The 16,247-nt window shown below is 40.4% G+C and overlaps 1 protein-coding gene across 1 annotated transcript in view; it reads left to right on the top strand.

Moving 5' to 3' along the window:
• Nucleotides 1–16,247, top strand: part of LOC103803498 (multiple epidermal growth factor-like domains protein 10) — a 46,511-nt gene that overhangs the window by 1,881 nt on the left and 28,383 nt on the right. The window contains exons 2-4 of the mRNA XM_009076061.1: nucleotides 993–1,094; nucleotides 2,481–2,581; nucleotides 11,141–11,233. Coding sequence (XP_009074309.1) covers nucleotides 993–1,094; nucleotides 2,481–2,581; nucleotides 11,141–11,233 — 296 coding nt within the window. The remainder of the gene's footprint in view (nucleotides 1–992; nucleotides 1,095–2,480; nucleotides 2,582–11,140; nucleotides 11,234–16,247) is intronic.

Here is a 16,247-nt window from a genome sequence, read left to right as displayed (position 1 = left end):
TTCTCTAACTCCCTTATGCAACCAGGGATGACTGACTGCCAGCACAAACAACCTCCTGAAGAGCCTTCTGGGATGATTCAGTATTTTCCCCTCTTGCAGCAGGGCTCTGCTCCTCTTGCCCTGCTGACAGCCTTGGGGGCTCTGCACTTCAGGGTGTTGATTTATTTCTAGGACACTGTATAATTGTATTATTTGGCAGAAAATAATAGTAGTATTTCAGGGAGGGGTGGAGGTGGTGTGGAAGTTCTCTGTTAAAAAGTAGCCAATAACCAAAATAAGGTGTGCTCTTTAACATTCATTAATCTCTGATTGCTGAATAGGCTGTTTGGTAGCATGATTGTTATGTCATTTTGCGGTAGTTATTACTTAGGAATATTTCTGTGTTAACATCCACATAGTTTCTAAATGCACTAGATGTTTTGCTGCGGACACAGACGCAGTTTTTAAAAGAAATTCCGTAGAAAGCCCAGTGAGATGTTCCTATTTTGAGTGATAACAGGAGAAACCTCATTTTCTGGCTCCTGAAGTAGTTGTCCAGCTATCCATCACAGTAACAAAAGTTGCCACAGGAGAATATGTCCTACAGTACTCTATAGAATCGTAGAACCATCAAGGTTGGAAGAGACCTCTAAGATCATCAAGTCCAACCATTAACCTGTCACTGCTGTAACCCCTAAACCCTAAACCAGATCCTCCAGCACCAGGTCCAGATACCTCTTAAATACCTGCAGGGATAGTGACTCCACCACCTCCTTGGGCAACCTATTCCAGTGCTTCTTCCTTCAGTGTTGAAGTACTATTTCATCAAAAATGTCACACATTAGAAACAAGTATTTTTCTTTGCAAGTTTTCTGTGAGATTTTGTTGCACATGAGCATTTTTTATTTTTATTCAGTTCTATACCAGGATTCTATAAAAGACTTAATTTAATCAGACTGTACTATAAAGGACTTGCTCAATGATCTCTCTGCTTTCTCTCTCTCTCTTCCCAGTTACTCAGTTACAGTGCAAGAGTCATATCCTCATCCTTTTGATCAAATTTACTACACCAGTTGTACTGACATCCTAAACTGGTTTAAGTGCACACGACACAGGTGATGTATAAATGTTCATATTGTCAATCTGCTGATATTGTAGAAATTCATTAAGATTTGTGCCTGTCAAAATCAAGCATGATATGTGGTCTGTTTTAGTTGTAGTGTCTTAACTGCTGTGATCTGTATCTACTGGAAAATGCCTATTTGAGCAATGCCACATATGTTTTATTAGCAGGTTGGGGTGTATCATCCCATGGAGAGCTAACACAGAACAAACAGCTTGGGAAAAAGCATGCAATGCACAGAATTAAATTCACCAGATCCTGCAAGGTGTATTTGTTCAGAAATAGCATGAGGGATGCCTTGCTGCTTGCAGTGTTGTGTTCTGGGAGAAGTGGAAGCTACTTGGAAGGAAAATAAAAGGGTTTGTTAAAGGAAACTTGTGCTTTCAGAAAGTAAGCAAGGGGTGGATGATTAAAAACTGGTAACAGCTGTAAAGAACATTTTCCTCAGAGGAATGTATGAAAGTATGAACCATCACCAGTGAGAAAGGCTCCCTGGGGCACAACAGCTGGAGGAGACAGTGCAGTACCTAAAAAGCAGATACTGAGTTTAGAGAAAGATTACACTTTGTTTACCTATGATACCACGTATATATGAGCTTTCCTTTGCTAGTAGAGTTGCAATTGTATATGAGCTGCTCTTTGCTGGGAGTTCAGACTGTCTCAGGTGTTGTGGGGAATGCTTACTGCTCACTGGAGTGTGTGGTCAGCAGCCAGGAGAGCTGTGGCTGGAGATTTATGAACACAGTGAGGAGCAGGGAGGAGAGACCAGTGGGAGATCCTGCTGCTGGTAAATACTGCTTGCTCATGTGAGAAGGAAGCTGTATATTCTGCAGCTCTCGGTGGGTTTACGAGCTGCTCACCACTGCCCCGTAAGGCTCTGTCCTGCCAGAGGCAGACACGTCCCTAGTGAGAAGTGTGCAGTGCTGCCAGTTGCCCAGGAGGTCCAGGTTCTCTCTGTACCCTCCTTAACCAGAACTTCTCTTCTCAGGGCATCTCTGCCTCTGGAAAACTGACTCACCAGAAGTCTTTTCCTTGGAAACTGATCCCTGTAATGTTTCAGCAAACTGATTTGTGTTGCCAGCCTTTAACCTCCACAGGGGAGGCTAATGGCAAAGGCAGCAATGCTCTGGTTTGCATTTTAGTTAAGTAGCCAATATCCTTAACTTCTTTTCCTGCTGTCTGGCCACCCATGGACATAAGACTTGTTGGGGAACCACTTGGAATCTTGAACTCAGCAACAGATAAAACAAGATCACTTTGAGCTTTTTTTTTGTTTCTCTCATGATACCTGAATGGTTTTTTAAAATGTGTAAGGATTTATACTGTCTTGTTTCTGATCCATGAGCTGTGTGTAACCACCATTCACTCCTTTCTCTAGGATCAGTTACCGTACTGCCTACAGACATGGGGAGAAAACGATGTACAGGCGTAAATCCCAGTGCTGCCCTGGATTCTATGAAAGCAGGGAAATGTGTGTCCGTAAGTTTAGCTTCTTTTTGCTTTGAAATCCCACACATTTATCACAGTGCTGGTTTGACTCCCCTTTGATGGGTGGCTCGTGAAGGCTCAGTTACAGAGGCTCAGTTATTCATCAGTGGTGTGTGTGCAGCTCTCGTTGAAGTCAGATGCAGGTGACAGGATAATTGGATCTCAGATGTCTATGTGACCAGCCTTGGTGTGATTTTAACTAACGATCATATGGAAGATGCACAGCACAAGTGTTAGTGTGTTTTCCAAGACAGTAAATAAGTCCAAGGTAAAAAACCAGAAGGGACACACAAGCTTTTTCTCCTTAGCATGGACCCCAGCAGATCCCCATGGTGAGCCTCTCCTGCAGATACAGAGGTCTGTAACAACTGTTTGAAGGTGGCAGCACCATCCTCTTTGGATGGCACATGCCCCTGTCTCCTCATCTTCCTAACCCAGAACTGGAAAGTGCTGTGTCCAGAGTCTGGTGACAGCCAAGGCTCAGTTCTCTTTCTCTCCCTTGTACAGCTTTGTTCAAACCTAGGAAGGTCTTAAAATGTTTTTTTTATTCCAGAGCATAGTAGAAAGGCAGAATGAAAACAGAGAGGGTATTGATCCAGAGCCCTGTACAGTGAGGAGTTTAACAAAGGGTTGGCGGTGCCACAAATTGGGTTGTGTATGTAGATGCTCATGCTGGCAGGACTGACAGCAGGGAACTTGTGACAGGTAAGCAATTGTGAAGGATAGCACATCCTTGGAGATGGGCAGATGTTTTGGGCTGAAAATGAAATGTATTCAGCAGTATTTCAAGTTACTTGTCCCTATGAATCTGCATGCACAGTATGGACAGCAGTGGTTAAGTTTTCCAGAAGCCAGAGAACTGAATTTCTTCATTTTTGCATCTCCTGGAAAAAGTAGGTTTATCAGGGACAATCTTTTGCCTGTAGCATCATTTGTGATGTTCACCTGCATTTATACTTTTAGTAATTTTAGGAGACAGAGCATGCATTCCAGTGAAAACCAGCTATATCCATTTCTTGGTTTTGCTTCAGCTCCTCTAATAACAAGATTTAAAAACCTTTCAGAACCTTAACAGTGCGAGAGGAACTGAGGTGGTATAGTTTAACTTCCTTCTGGCAATGTAAGTCCCTGTAAGAGCAGACTGGTGAGGGGCTGGAGCCTCTGCACTGTAGGACTTGCCCTTGGGCTTGCCACACAGTTTCTGAACAGGCAACTGATTGGCAAGCCTTGCCAAGAGAAAAAAGTGAAAAGCCAAGCTTATTGGGACAGCAACAGTATGTAAGCTGTTTTGACAGCTGCTTTGGCCTCTCTCATGTGAAGCTCTGTGTCATGTCCCTGAGTCAAACCCTAACTTGGTTGGTCTGTGTGAGGGACAGACTGGGATGCTCCCAATGCCCTGGAGCAGGACCTGGACGGAGGCATGTGAGGAAGGTGTGTCTGTTAGAGCACATTTCTGCCTAAATAAGGCTGAGAATGATAAAAATGGAGATTCCTTCATTGCTCTATTGTCTGTCCTGTGGCTGTAATGACAGTGGTGAAAGCACAGCATTCAGTGTATGGAGAAGCTTGTCCAGGAAAACTGTTCTGTGAAGTAACAGGTAACAAGAGATTGATCATTGCCATTGGAGTTTGTGGCCCAGTTTAGGAGCTGACAGTGTGGTGGATAAGTCTTTGGTCTTTCCCAATAGATGAGTCTGAAAATCTGCATCAGAATATACAGTAAGTATAGTTATTCAATCCAAATGCAAGACAGTTTCTTAATTTGTGCCATTCTACTTGTTGTGAGGTTCATACTGGGAGTAACTGACAGGTTTTATTTGTACCTTTGGAAAATTAGACTCTGAATGTCATAACACATCACACTGCACTTAGCTATATTTTTGTTTTGCAACACTTCCTGGAGTTTGAAAATATCTGTGATTTAAAGTGTTTTCTGCACATGAGAAAGCAAGGAAAAAATCATATTTTTTTTTACAAAATTGATATATTTGATAGCAGACCAGCAATGTTTTTAGCCTTTTTGGTTTTACTGTGTCTGTATTGTACTTACTAGAACCAATTTCTAACAACATTTGGTTATTACTCAGCATGTGTGAATGATCATAGTCAATTCTTTTATTAAGTAGAATACTTTTTGAAGTGTATAACAGCTCGACTCATCACCTGAGAAGTGTGATAATGACTGTTTTATGTGACCACAGCTTTTGCATAGCTATCGTGTATGTAGTAAATTATATTAGTGCAGGGATACTTAGGATGTGGAAAATTCAAATCACATTGGATGTGCTAATTTTTACTGTTATTACATAAAAATATGCCAAATGCTGATATTCAGGACATATCTGCTCTGACTTTTGACGCAACTGTGGAGTGCCTCAGACTTTAAAATACATGAAAATTCAGATCCTTCAGTGGAGCTAACTCTGCATTTATTTGGCCCTGGAAGGCACTGAGAGACAACTGAAGCTGAGGAATCAGGTCAAAGGAGGAGCTCCGTAGTTAATAGAGGTTGGCAAATATTTCATGCTTTCCATTGTTTAAACCAGTTTTCTTCCTAGTGAACTTGAACATTCCAGAATAGTTGATGCCTGTGCACACTGTGACAATACTAGTCATCCAGTCTACCCAGGAAAGCAAGTGTGATGCTGTCAGCTGAGGTCAAGTGGTAAGAGAGAGTGATACAGGGAAGATTCCTCTCCTGTGTCATCACAGCAGAAATATCTCTGGCAAAAAGCCAACAACAAAATCTTTTTCATGGCAACCACACTGTAAAACACACATGCACTCCTCTCCCTTTTTCATATGCTAAAACAGAAGACCGTCCCAGCCATTTGAAGTGTTCCAGGTAACTTATTGCTGTTGCTGCTCCATAGTGCACACAACATTTCCATTAGTGTACTGTTATTTTCCATGCAGCATGGAATAATTTTACTTACTTAATGGAGGAGGTAAGATGCATCTAAAAGGCTAAAGTATTTGTGGTACTGTTGATATTTTGTTTTTTGCTTGTTCCTTTATTTGACTTCTCAGTTTGGAAAGGTGAATCAGAACAGATTTTGGTGTGACTCAATATTTCAGAGATGAATTGGAATTTTCTTACCTCCTTTTAAAATAGTAGGAATCCACGGTGTGAATATTCACCGGCCACTGTTCCCCTAGAGGTAGTTCTTACACTTCACTGCCTACAGTGGGAAGAGAGTTATTTATCACTGCATCAAGAATTGCAGGAATGTGGCAGCCTCATGCTGCTGAAGTGTGTACATGTTCTATGTGCAAAGGAAGGCAGTGACCAACAGCCAGAGAAAAGCAGTGGCTGAAATTTTAGAGCTCCAGTGAGTCTTTTGGAATCCAGTCTGAACAGGCGAGTTTGGATTCATCTTAGGATACAGAATTCTGACTCTTGAATTCCACACTTGTTCCTGAAAATTTTCAATTGGTGAAACTTGTGCTATGTTCATGCCTTTTGATGAAATTTCTTCTTTTGTTTTATGTCTGGATTCAGTGCATGTGTGTGTATGTGTGTATATATACATACCTACACATATATGTGTGTGTGTGTGTAATATGGAAAAAGGCCTTTTTAATCCCTCATATGGAAATTTATCTGTTCTCCTCTAAAGGAAATATAACTGCTGTACTGTAAACTCTCCAAACTCTGATAGAGAATTTTAGTATCCTCCTCTTTTTTGGACTAATGCCATTGATAATAATAATGAGATAGTAGAAGTAGATATCTATTACAGGGAAGACCAACCCCACTCAACCATCACTAGTTTAACAGAGTCTGTTAAACAACTCAGACACTTGTCTTTCCAATGAGATGATGCTGCATTTATATCACAGTTAATACCAGCCTCCATCTGCAGCCCTTGGAAGGTTTTCAGGGAACCTCTTAAGGAAGTTTTCAATGATGTTAATAAATATCATAATAGACAGTTTTTTGTGTTACTTTTTGGGCAGTATAGATATATTCTGTTGCAGACTGAGTTGTTATGACAAGCAGCACTCAATACAAGAATTAACCTGTGTTTTATTACTTGTGCTATTTCACTTGTCTTCAGGTGGGTAGAAAAAATTCTGCTGTAACTTTCAATCCAACATGATATGGAGTCAGTACTTGGACTGTTTTATGAGTGTTAAGATGTCTGTTAGTACACTCTAAGTAAGTTCCACTAACAGAGAGTGCTTTGTGCTGTCCTCATGTAACTTCTGTTTGCAAAGGGTATGAATAATGTACAAATTTCTGACTTCCTTCTTCACTATTGCCAGTGTCCCTGTAAAAGAGTAGGTTAACTGGACCTCAGGTCATTGTTTTTGCTCTTAAAAATCACAGTGCATGTAGTAATGTTTAGATCTGAAGGAGTTTTGAGGTGATTTCAATGTATATGCAGCTATAAAGGCAGGACCATTCTGTGAAGTTCTATAAAGGAACTTACTCCTGGCCTTAGAAAGTCCATACCAAGCTGAGTGACTGGCTTAGTTTGTTATTTATTCTGGAGAATTTCCTGTCACTTGTCTTCTAATATCAGTGGCAATCCCTATGAGATTTGGCATATGGCTGCTGGGCTGAACTACGGATTAGAAGTTTTTACAACAAGTCCAATCTTCTATTTTATTTTATTTTTTAACATTTACAAAGTCCATTGAATTTTCAGCCTGTATCTGAAAAGTAAGAATTCAAAGATTTTAAGATATCTCCTTGTGGCTTCCTTGTAGATTGACACAAGTGCAAAGGTAAATTGATCCTGACAGCATTTTGGTAGCTTGAATATTAACTTCACATAGAGTTTAGTACATTTCTAAGAACATTAATGGAGAGTTATGCCTGTTGAATTTTCTGAAAACATGAAATAGAAAATAAACCATCTATCTTACTGCATAACTGGACATCTCTCACTTTAATAGCAAGTGGACATCAAAGAGAGGAACAAAGGATTAACCAAAGGATATGTTTTAGCACACAGTGTAGACATAAAACATTTGGAAAACACATTTATAATGTAGTTTCAAAGAGATTTGATTTTTTCCACCATAAATGCTTATTTGAATTAATTTTGACAAAGCTGGAGTTAAACCTCTCTTCACTGACATCAGTATGAGACACTTCATTAGTGTTTGAAAGTGGTGACTTGACCTGAGACTGTAGTTTGCATTCTATGCCTCTAGCCTGACTGGATTAATCACCCTTGGTCTGAGCTCCCCTCCCAGAGCTGTGGTTCTATGACATATCTGTGAGTATGTCAGCCAAGCTCTTGCCTTGCATTGAATCATAGAATCATAGAATCAACTGGGTTAGAAAATACCTCAGAGATCATCGAGACCAACCCTACCGTGGTCACTAGACCACGGCACTAAGTGCCACATCCAGTCTCAGCTTGAAAACCTCCAGGGATGGTGAATCCACCACCTCCCTGGGCAGCACATTCCAGTGCCTGAGCACTCTCTCCATAAAATATCTCTTCCTAATATCCAACCTAACCCTCCCCTGGCAGAGCTTGAGTCTGTGCCCTCTTGTCCTGCTGCTGGTTGCCTGGGAGAAGAGACCAACCCCCACCTGACTCCAACCTCCTGTCAGGGAGTTGCAGAGGGCGAGAAGGTCTCCCCTGAGCCTCCTCTTCTCCAGGCTGAACACCCCCAGCTCCCTCAGCCTCTCCTCATGGCACTTGTGCTCGAGTCCCTTCACCAGCCTCATTGCTCTTCTCTGGACCTGCTCCAGCACCTCAATGTCCCTCCTCAACTGAGTGGCCCAGATATGCACACAGTATTCAAGGTGTGGCCTCACCAGTGCTGAGTCCAGTGGCAGAATTACCTCCCTGGTCCTGCTGACCACACTGTTCCTGATCCAGGCCACATTCAGGGCACATTCATTGAGCTGGTTACAGACCTATCAGTGACTGCAGTGAGGTGGGACCAGAACTGAAGCAGACTGGTGGACTTGTGCCAGGGTATGGGGCAGCTCCTCTCATGCCTCAGAAAGGGCTGCTACAGGGAATTACATGCACAGTAGATGTTTTATAGATACTTCAAGCTGGCTAATGCTCTATAACCAGAAAGAGCAAATCTACCTTTTGCATTTTAAGAAGGTAAAAGAATGTGACCCACTGAAATAGACATGTAAATTTGAAGGGGTAAGATAAATAATTTGAAGAAACAATAAGACACAATAGAAAAGGGGAAATAAGGTGCAAAAGAAAATGTGCAAGAGTAAACTCAGATTGCTTTTCATATGATAATTGAGTTTTCTCTTACAATAGAATAAGATATGGGAATTGCTGCCAGGGAAATTTTGCTGCTTCTCCACACTGCTCAGTGTTAAAAAGACTTCATGTTGCATTTTTCACCTGCTCTTGCACATATTTCTATGTATGATGCCCAACAATTCCATAGAAAATCAAGAGAAAACAGAGTAACTGTACCTGATGGCATTCATGTCTTTTCTGCTTGTTCCAGTGCTTTTCATATTGTCCTCACCTTACACTTTTTGAAGATCATGTAGTAGATGTTGGTTCTCTTATTCCCAGGTCTCTTAGAGCTGTTTACTAGGACTCAGTTGCCAAGAATCAGTTAGTCCATAAGGTGTATAGAGAATTTTTTTTTTGGTTACAGAATAGGTGTTTGTGTATACTCAGAGTGTGGATCCACGTGCTCAGCATGGTGTGACAGGCACTGCAAGGAAGTGCTCAAAGAGCTTTTTCTGTACCTCTTGTTGGGTCCAGTTTCCTACATTTTCATTTTTCTTCTATTTTCCAGCTGTCTCACAGAATATGTGATGGAGCATTGCTTTATTGTATTTAAGCCTTAGTGCTCAGGAGTTTGGGCTGAGCATGTTTCTGTTCACTGACTTGTTCACACATGTGTACAGTGACCTGTTGTCTTATGGTTTGCTGCTAAGACTTTTCACACATTCGGTTTGTGGAGAGCTTCAGTGCCCAAGGCAGTGCTAGCTAGGCAGGAGTCTTCAAGGACACAAGGAATTCATGTCAAGTTATAAGACTAATGGAAAATTGTGCTGAATAATTTAAACTCAGTCTTTTCACAATAAATAGAGAACAATGAAAAAGCTTCGTATCAACATCTTGTTTCATTGAACATTTAACAATTAGCACCCTCCCTGTTGATTTCTAATGAAGATCTTTTTAATGCATATGTGTAATGTATGTTCTTAGAAATAAAAGTTGAGAATGAAAATTAAAGGCTGTACAAATAAGCCATTAATGACTGGGATCCAAAGATAACCAAAGATTTCTATCATGTATATATGATTGATCTCTGTGTGGTTTTCCTTTTTCCTGGCCACTCAAAATGTAAAGATAACCAATGTGCTTCATCATCTTTAATTAAGAAAAAACCCAGGACATTTTGCAAGTATTTTGCCTAATTACTGTAGTGCATTTTCAGTCCATTCAGAACCAGAATGATTCACATGGAGTCCCATTAATCTTCTCGTTAACAGCAACTTTGTTTCCCATTGTTGACTTTGTATTCATTGGTGATAGTTATAGGATTCCTGACGTGGTTTCTCTGGAAATGTTGATACAAAGAAAATTCTCATCCTGTGCACATTTTCTAAGTTTTATTGCTGTTCAAAGTAGAAGGAAAGTATTTCAGTGTGTATATATTTTGGAAAGTTAAGGGTATTTATGATGGATATGATGGCAGAAACCTGTTGCTAGTTGGAGATTCTTCCTCTTTGTTGTATTATATTCTGAGTCAGTTACAGTGATATAAAGGGTACGAAAGCCATTTCAGCTTTTTCTTAGAAGTTTCAAATAGAATCTTGATTTCAAAGGAAGCCTTAACTGTAGAAATATGTGCTTGAAAATGGGGGGAAACAAAAAGGGAAAAACAGGAAAAGAAAAATTCAGGCAGCTCTACTTAGCACTTAAAGGTTGCAGTGGTTCGTGGAGTTTACATCTTGTGCCTTACTTTAATCACCATCACTGTTTCTTTATGCTTCACTTGAACTGTGCAATCATTTGAAAAAATTGGTATTAAAATACTGGTGTGCTGCAAATGGTATTTTATCCATGCTGGTACAAAAGAGCATTTCTTTTTATGCATTCCCCTCTTTTTCTTGGCATGAGAGTTTGCCTCAGAGAATCACAGGATACTTGAGGTTGGAAGTGACCTGTGGAAGTAATTCTGTCCAACTTCCCCTCTCAGGTAGGACCAGGTAGAGCTTCTTACCCAGGACCATGTTCAGATGGGTTTCCAATCTTTATCATACCATGACTTTTTTTCATTAAATGTGGACAATTTTCTCATTGTTAAATGCAAAAGTATTTGAGTAGCACTAATATGGTTTTAGTTGGAGCCTTCAAACTTAGGAAAAACAAAACAAAGTAGCAGAAATAGAAGAGACTGAAGTAAAATATATTTTGAAGAGTTGCCATCAGACATTAGTACACTGATTGTTATTTTGCTTTTAAAAGATACTTGAGACACAAAAGATCTGCATTAGGAATATTTTAGATATTTTTAGAAATGTTTAGAATATTTTTCCTAGCTCTAGGTGTTCTTTAATTGTTGTTTTATTTCCTTCTCTGACAGCTCATTGTGCTGATAAATGTGTCCATGGTCGTTGTATTGCTCCAAACACCTGTCAATGTGAGCCTGGCTGGGGAGGACCCAACTGCTCCAGTGGTGAGTTTTCACCTGTTTCTGCCTGTCTTACACTCCTGCTGCAGTGTCGTCCTCACTTTTAGGCAGACAATCATCACTTCTGTGTTTGGGCTTCTGCTTTATGGTCTGGGTTTTTTTCCGGTGTTACCAGTTGCCTGATTTTTCTTCATTTGCTAGCAAACAGTGTTCCCATGTAGCAGCACTAAATGCCATGGGCGTTTTTGGTACCCAGAAATGTACAAAGAACACAAAATTTAGTATCTGGAGCAAAGTAGATTTAACTCTATTTCATCTCTAAGAAAACCTTGACTTTTCAGTTTTACTAATGTGAAATAATTACTAATGTAATGTAAAGATTGATGGTGACAGGTCACATTTAAAAGCTATGAGCAAAGCCTTCCCTACAGCTCTATCCTTCTTTTTCACTCTGCCACTAAATTGTCTATTCACTTCACTGTGTTCCCCACTTGCACTATTAGTTGCTCCCTGGCTGCTCAGTGTCCTTCTGCTTTAGTCACATTTCCCTAGCTTTATTCTCCCTCCCCTTTGCCATAAGAGCAGTGCAGGAGACAAGAGGAACAAGAGAGGAGTATTGAGGACACGTCTGGGAGGAGACAGGGGCATGTGGGTGTAGTCACATGCAACCCAGTGAGCAGGTGGACACACTTCATAAAGAAATTGTGAAGATCAAGGCCATCAAACACCTGATGCAAGAACACAGCAAAATGTCAAAACACAAAGTGAGGTAGTAAAATGATGTCAGCTCATGACTTTCTATCATGGATGTTTTCTAGACTCTTTGCAGGTAAAACCAGCCACTGCAGCCTCTAACAAAGCAATAAGGTCTGGATTTGGAGCAGAAACCACTCAGTGTTAGGGCTGGAATGTTTGGGCAGCATCCCTTCCTCTGTCAGAGGTAATTCCCAGAATATCGTGAGCTGGAAGGGACCCACAAGGATCATCATGTCCAGCTCTTGTCCCTGCACAAGACATCCCCAAGAACCACACCATGTGCCTGAGACCATTGTCCAAAGGCATCCTGAACTCTAAATTGTGCAGACCACAAATTGTTATCTTTTCCAGCCTTTGCCTGAAATACAGTTTCTCAGAGTAATTTTTTAATTCATTATAATTTGTTACCTATTGCATCTTTCTGGTCCCCTTTGTAAGGTCTTTGGAAATACAATGTTGAGGCTAACTTTGAAACCACATTTCAGGTTCAAAGGGTGTTGCTAGTAGTGACTGTTCACTTGAAGGGAATGTATTTTAGTCAACAATAAAAAAATGTCTGTATGGTTTAAATATCATATACCATATAAATTTCTAACTCATAAACCAGAGCTTGATGTCTTGCATCATATTGTGCTGCTAGTTTACATAGTATCTTATTCCTGTAAAATTAACAGCCTAGATCATCTGCAGCACAAAAATAATGTGACTGTGTTTTCACCCTCATTTTTCCCCCTAATAAAAATAGGGAAATGTTCTTTTTTTTTTGCAAAAATGATGCTGTCCTAACTCTCCATCTGCAACTGATCTGTTGTTCCAGCACCATATTTTGTGACATGGGGAAGAATTAACCGTTTTAAAGTTGTGTAGTTTTTGTATATAGTTATATGTGATTCTTATACAGTTCTAAAGAAATGCTAAGTTTTGCATGAGGCATAAAACTGAAGGAGCAATGCAATGTTGCTGTAATACTGATCGTAATCTAATGTACTGCATTGTCAAAAGAAATTGTCAGAAGATGTTATCTTTCCTCCTGAAAACCTTTTGAGGTCTTCTGTAACTAATTGAATGTGCAGAAGCAACACGAATCATTGGGCAATAGAGAATGTGAAGATACTGTTATTGAGATTTGCAAGTTGAAACTCACTGAAAAGGTAGTTTGGATGAGACAGGAGCCTCTAAATCTGTCTCTAGAAATAATCCTTCCTCTCACAGGATTTCTAGGGTCCATTTCCCTTACCTGTGTGGTATAATTCATTTTGAATACATGTGCAGCTCTTTTCCTCTGCTGTTCCTCAGTTGGTTGCCTTTGATTGCTTGTCACAGCAGCCTCAATAGCAAAAATATTTTCTGTTGTGCCTACACAACAGGCCAAAACTGAAAGAGCCTTTGTTCATGTACCTTTGAGCAGTGTGATCTCTGGAGAGGTTGGTGATCCTCTAAAGGCTTCTGTGTGACGTTAGAGCTAACTGGAACTGCCTAAAGTTGTTTTGGATCACTAGTGCAGTCCTAGGAGCAGGAGTTAGACTGAGGAAAGGGGATATTTTTGTGCATGTGCTATGGGAGCTCTTGTTTTGGAATTTATTCCTTTCCATGTGGACAAACTTTAGAGATTTGCTGCTTTTACTGGATTATCCTTCTGGGTTTGAGTGCTGCTATTTGTTGCTAGCTCTGTGTGTGTGATTTCCTTATCTGTGTGTCTGATGAGCTGCAGCACAGATCAAACTCAATAGAACTGGAAAGACGCTAAGTGAAAGGGTTTTGGCTCTCAGACTTTTATTATTGCTTGCCCTACATAGGAGGTTTTGATATTTTGCCTTTAGTTGTATTTTCTACATGATCCCCAGCTTGGTTGGTTTCAGTAACAGAAAGATATAATGAGATAAAACAAAGATATGTGCTTTCTTAATAATTATTTTGTTGATATAGCAAGTTTTTAATTCAATATAAAAACAATATAAAAATTTCCTTATTATAATAATGTCTAACAAATAAACACTTTAACTACATAACTTTTTAACTGAATGATAGAACAGTGATTATAAGGCAGGACAGTGTTTTTGTAAGGCAGATGATCAGGGATTTAATGGTTATTGATAACCAAATAAAATACCATGTCTAAAAGGGAGAGATTATTCTCAAAGTGTGAGATACTAGGCCAACTTCCAGATTTAGTAATCTGTTCATTTTCATGGACCCAGATGAGTGGGAAGCAACCTAAGGACTAAACTTCTTGCAAAACTACAGAACTAAACATTTTCTTCCAAAGTACTGCTCTTTCTCTGTTGGTATCATGTATTCTCCTTAGAAAGGAATTTAATCTGTAAGTATCAGAGAATAGAGTTAGTCCTACTGTAGAATCTGTCCATGTGCCAACCCTCAGCTTGATTTTTATCTGTCATTTCTCAGTTGTATTTGCTCAGTATATTTAGAATAAATTTTAAATCACAGAATCATTAAGTCTGGAAAAGACCTCTGAGATAATCCAGTCCAACCTATGATCAAACACCACCATGTCAACTAGACCATGGCACTAAGTGCCACATCCAGTCTGTCCTTAAACACCTCCAGGGGTGGTGACTCCACCACCTCAGTGGGCAGCACGTTCCAGTGCCTAATCACCCTCTCTGTGAAGAAATTCCTCCTAAAGTCCAGTCCATAGTGCCACAGCTCCTAAGTGAGAATGACTTTCTGGGTGATGATTGCAGAGAAGTGCTTCCTAAGCGCTGTGATGGCCTCTCTTAAAATGAGGGAGTGATTGCATGGACTAAATTCATTAATTGTGCAGTAAAGGCTGAACCAACAAGCTTCTTCCCCTATACTTTGCATAGCACTGTGTGCTGTGGCCTAACAGCCCTTCTAGGGGCTAAACCTTTTGGGAGAGTCTCATTTCCATTTGTAGCAAACATTACATCCTTATTGTGATGACTCTTACCCAATTCCTAATAGCCTAGGTCAGTGGCTGCTTTCAGTTTAGGGAGAAGAGGGCTAAAGATTTGACTATTCTAGCCCAGCCAATAACTCTGCTCTCGACCACATACTCTGCCTTTCTGAACACCTTACATCCCAATGGAGAGGAATACAGGGTTGGGTGTATTCTTCTGTGAGTCAGTCCCCAGTTGTGGTCTCAGAATTTAGTTAATTAAATAATGTCTCCTTGGGGAACATATCCTGTGTGAGATGTACTTTTTCTTCAGGCTTTTTCTCTGTAGTTAAAGTATCTATTGTTAGGCAGTGTTTGCTTGCAGTGAAAGCCAGTGGGAGGTGGATGAAGGAGATGATGATAACAACAAAGGGGCCTATAAGGAGCCAGAGAGGGACTCTGTGTTAGGAACTACAGTGATAGGACAAGGGGTAATGGGTTAAAACTGAAGGAGGGAAAGTCTAGGCTGGATGTGAGAAAAAAACTTTTTACTTTAAGGGTGGTGAGACACTGTCCCAGGTTGCCCAGGGAGGCTGTGGCTGCCCCAACTCTGGCAGTGTTCACTGCCAGGCTGGATAAAGCCTTGAGCATCCTGATCTAGTGAGGAGGTGCCCCTGCCCAGGGCAGGGTGTGGGGACTAGATGACCTGTAAAGCCCATTCCAACCCTTAAATTCTGTGATTCTATGATCTGCAAAGAAATACTGCTTGAATCAAGAGATCACTCATTTGCAGGACACTTCCATTCTAGCAGGAGAGATGGCAGTTATGAGAAACAATTTATTCTAATAAAGATTTATTGACTGAGCACATAGTCAGGACAATGACAAATGAGTGGACAGAAGATGTGTTGAAGGAGTGACGCGAACCAGCACAACCAGAAAGCTGTCAGCACCCTCTCAAGAATATCTGTGAATTCCAGGAACATAAGCTGACCAATTCTGGGCTGGAGACAAGGGCAAAATGTAGAAAAATGCACACAGCGGTAAATGTAGGTGTGTTTGTAGATTAAGCAAATAGATTTTATTGAAAAACAAACAAACCAAACAAAACCTTTGCCTCCCAAACTAGATTATTGTTTGATTGAAATTTTTTACCTGTATATGTCAGATTGGGTTGTTATATGTCATGAGAGTACAGGATGGGTGTAAAGCAGTTACAACTTCTGTAAAAGTTGCTGCATGTGGTAATAGCTGTCTGTCCAGATGTGAAGATGATCAGACCATGTTTTGAATCTGTAAATTATGTTTTCTGCCCATTATACACATTAGTAATGGGGATACACTGAAGGAGTAGAAATTTAGATGAGATAGTAAGAAGAAACATTTTCCTGTGAGGGTGGTGAGACACTGTCCCAGGTTGCCCAGGGAGGCTGTGGCTGCCCC

Source organism: Acanthisitta chloris, unplaced genomic scaffold, assembly GCF_000695815.1.
Source record: "Acanthisitta chloris isolate BGI_N310 unplaced genomic scaffold, ASM69581v1 scaffold7490, whole genome shotgun sequence".
NCBI lineage: Eukaryota > Metazoa > Chordata > Aves > Passeriformes > Acanthisittidae > Acanthisitta > Acanthisitta chloris.
Note: the sequence above shows the minus strand (reverse complement) of the source record. Positions and strands in the feature narration are given on the sequence as shown.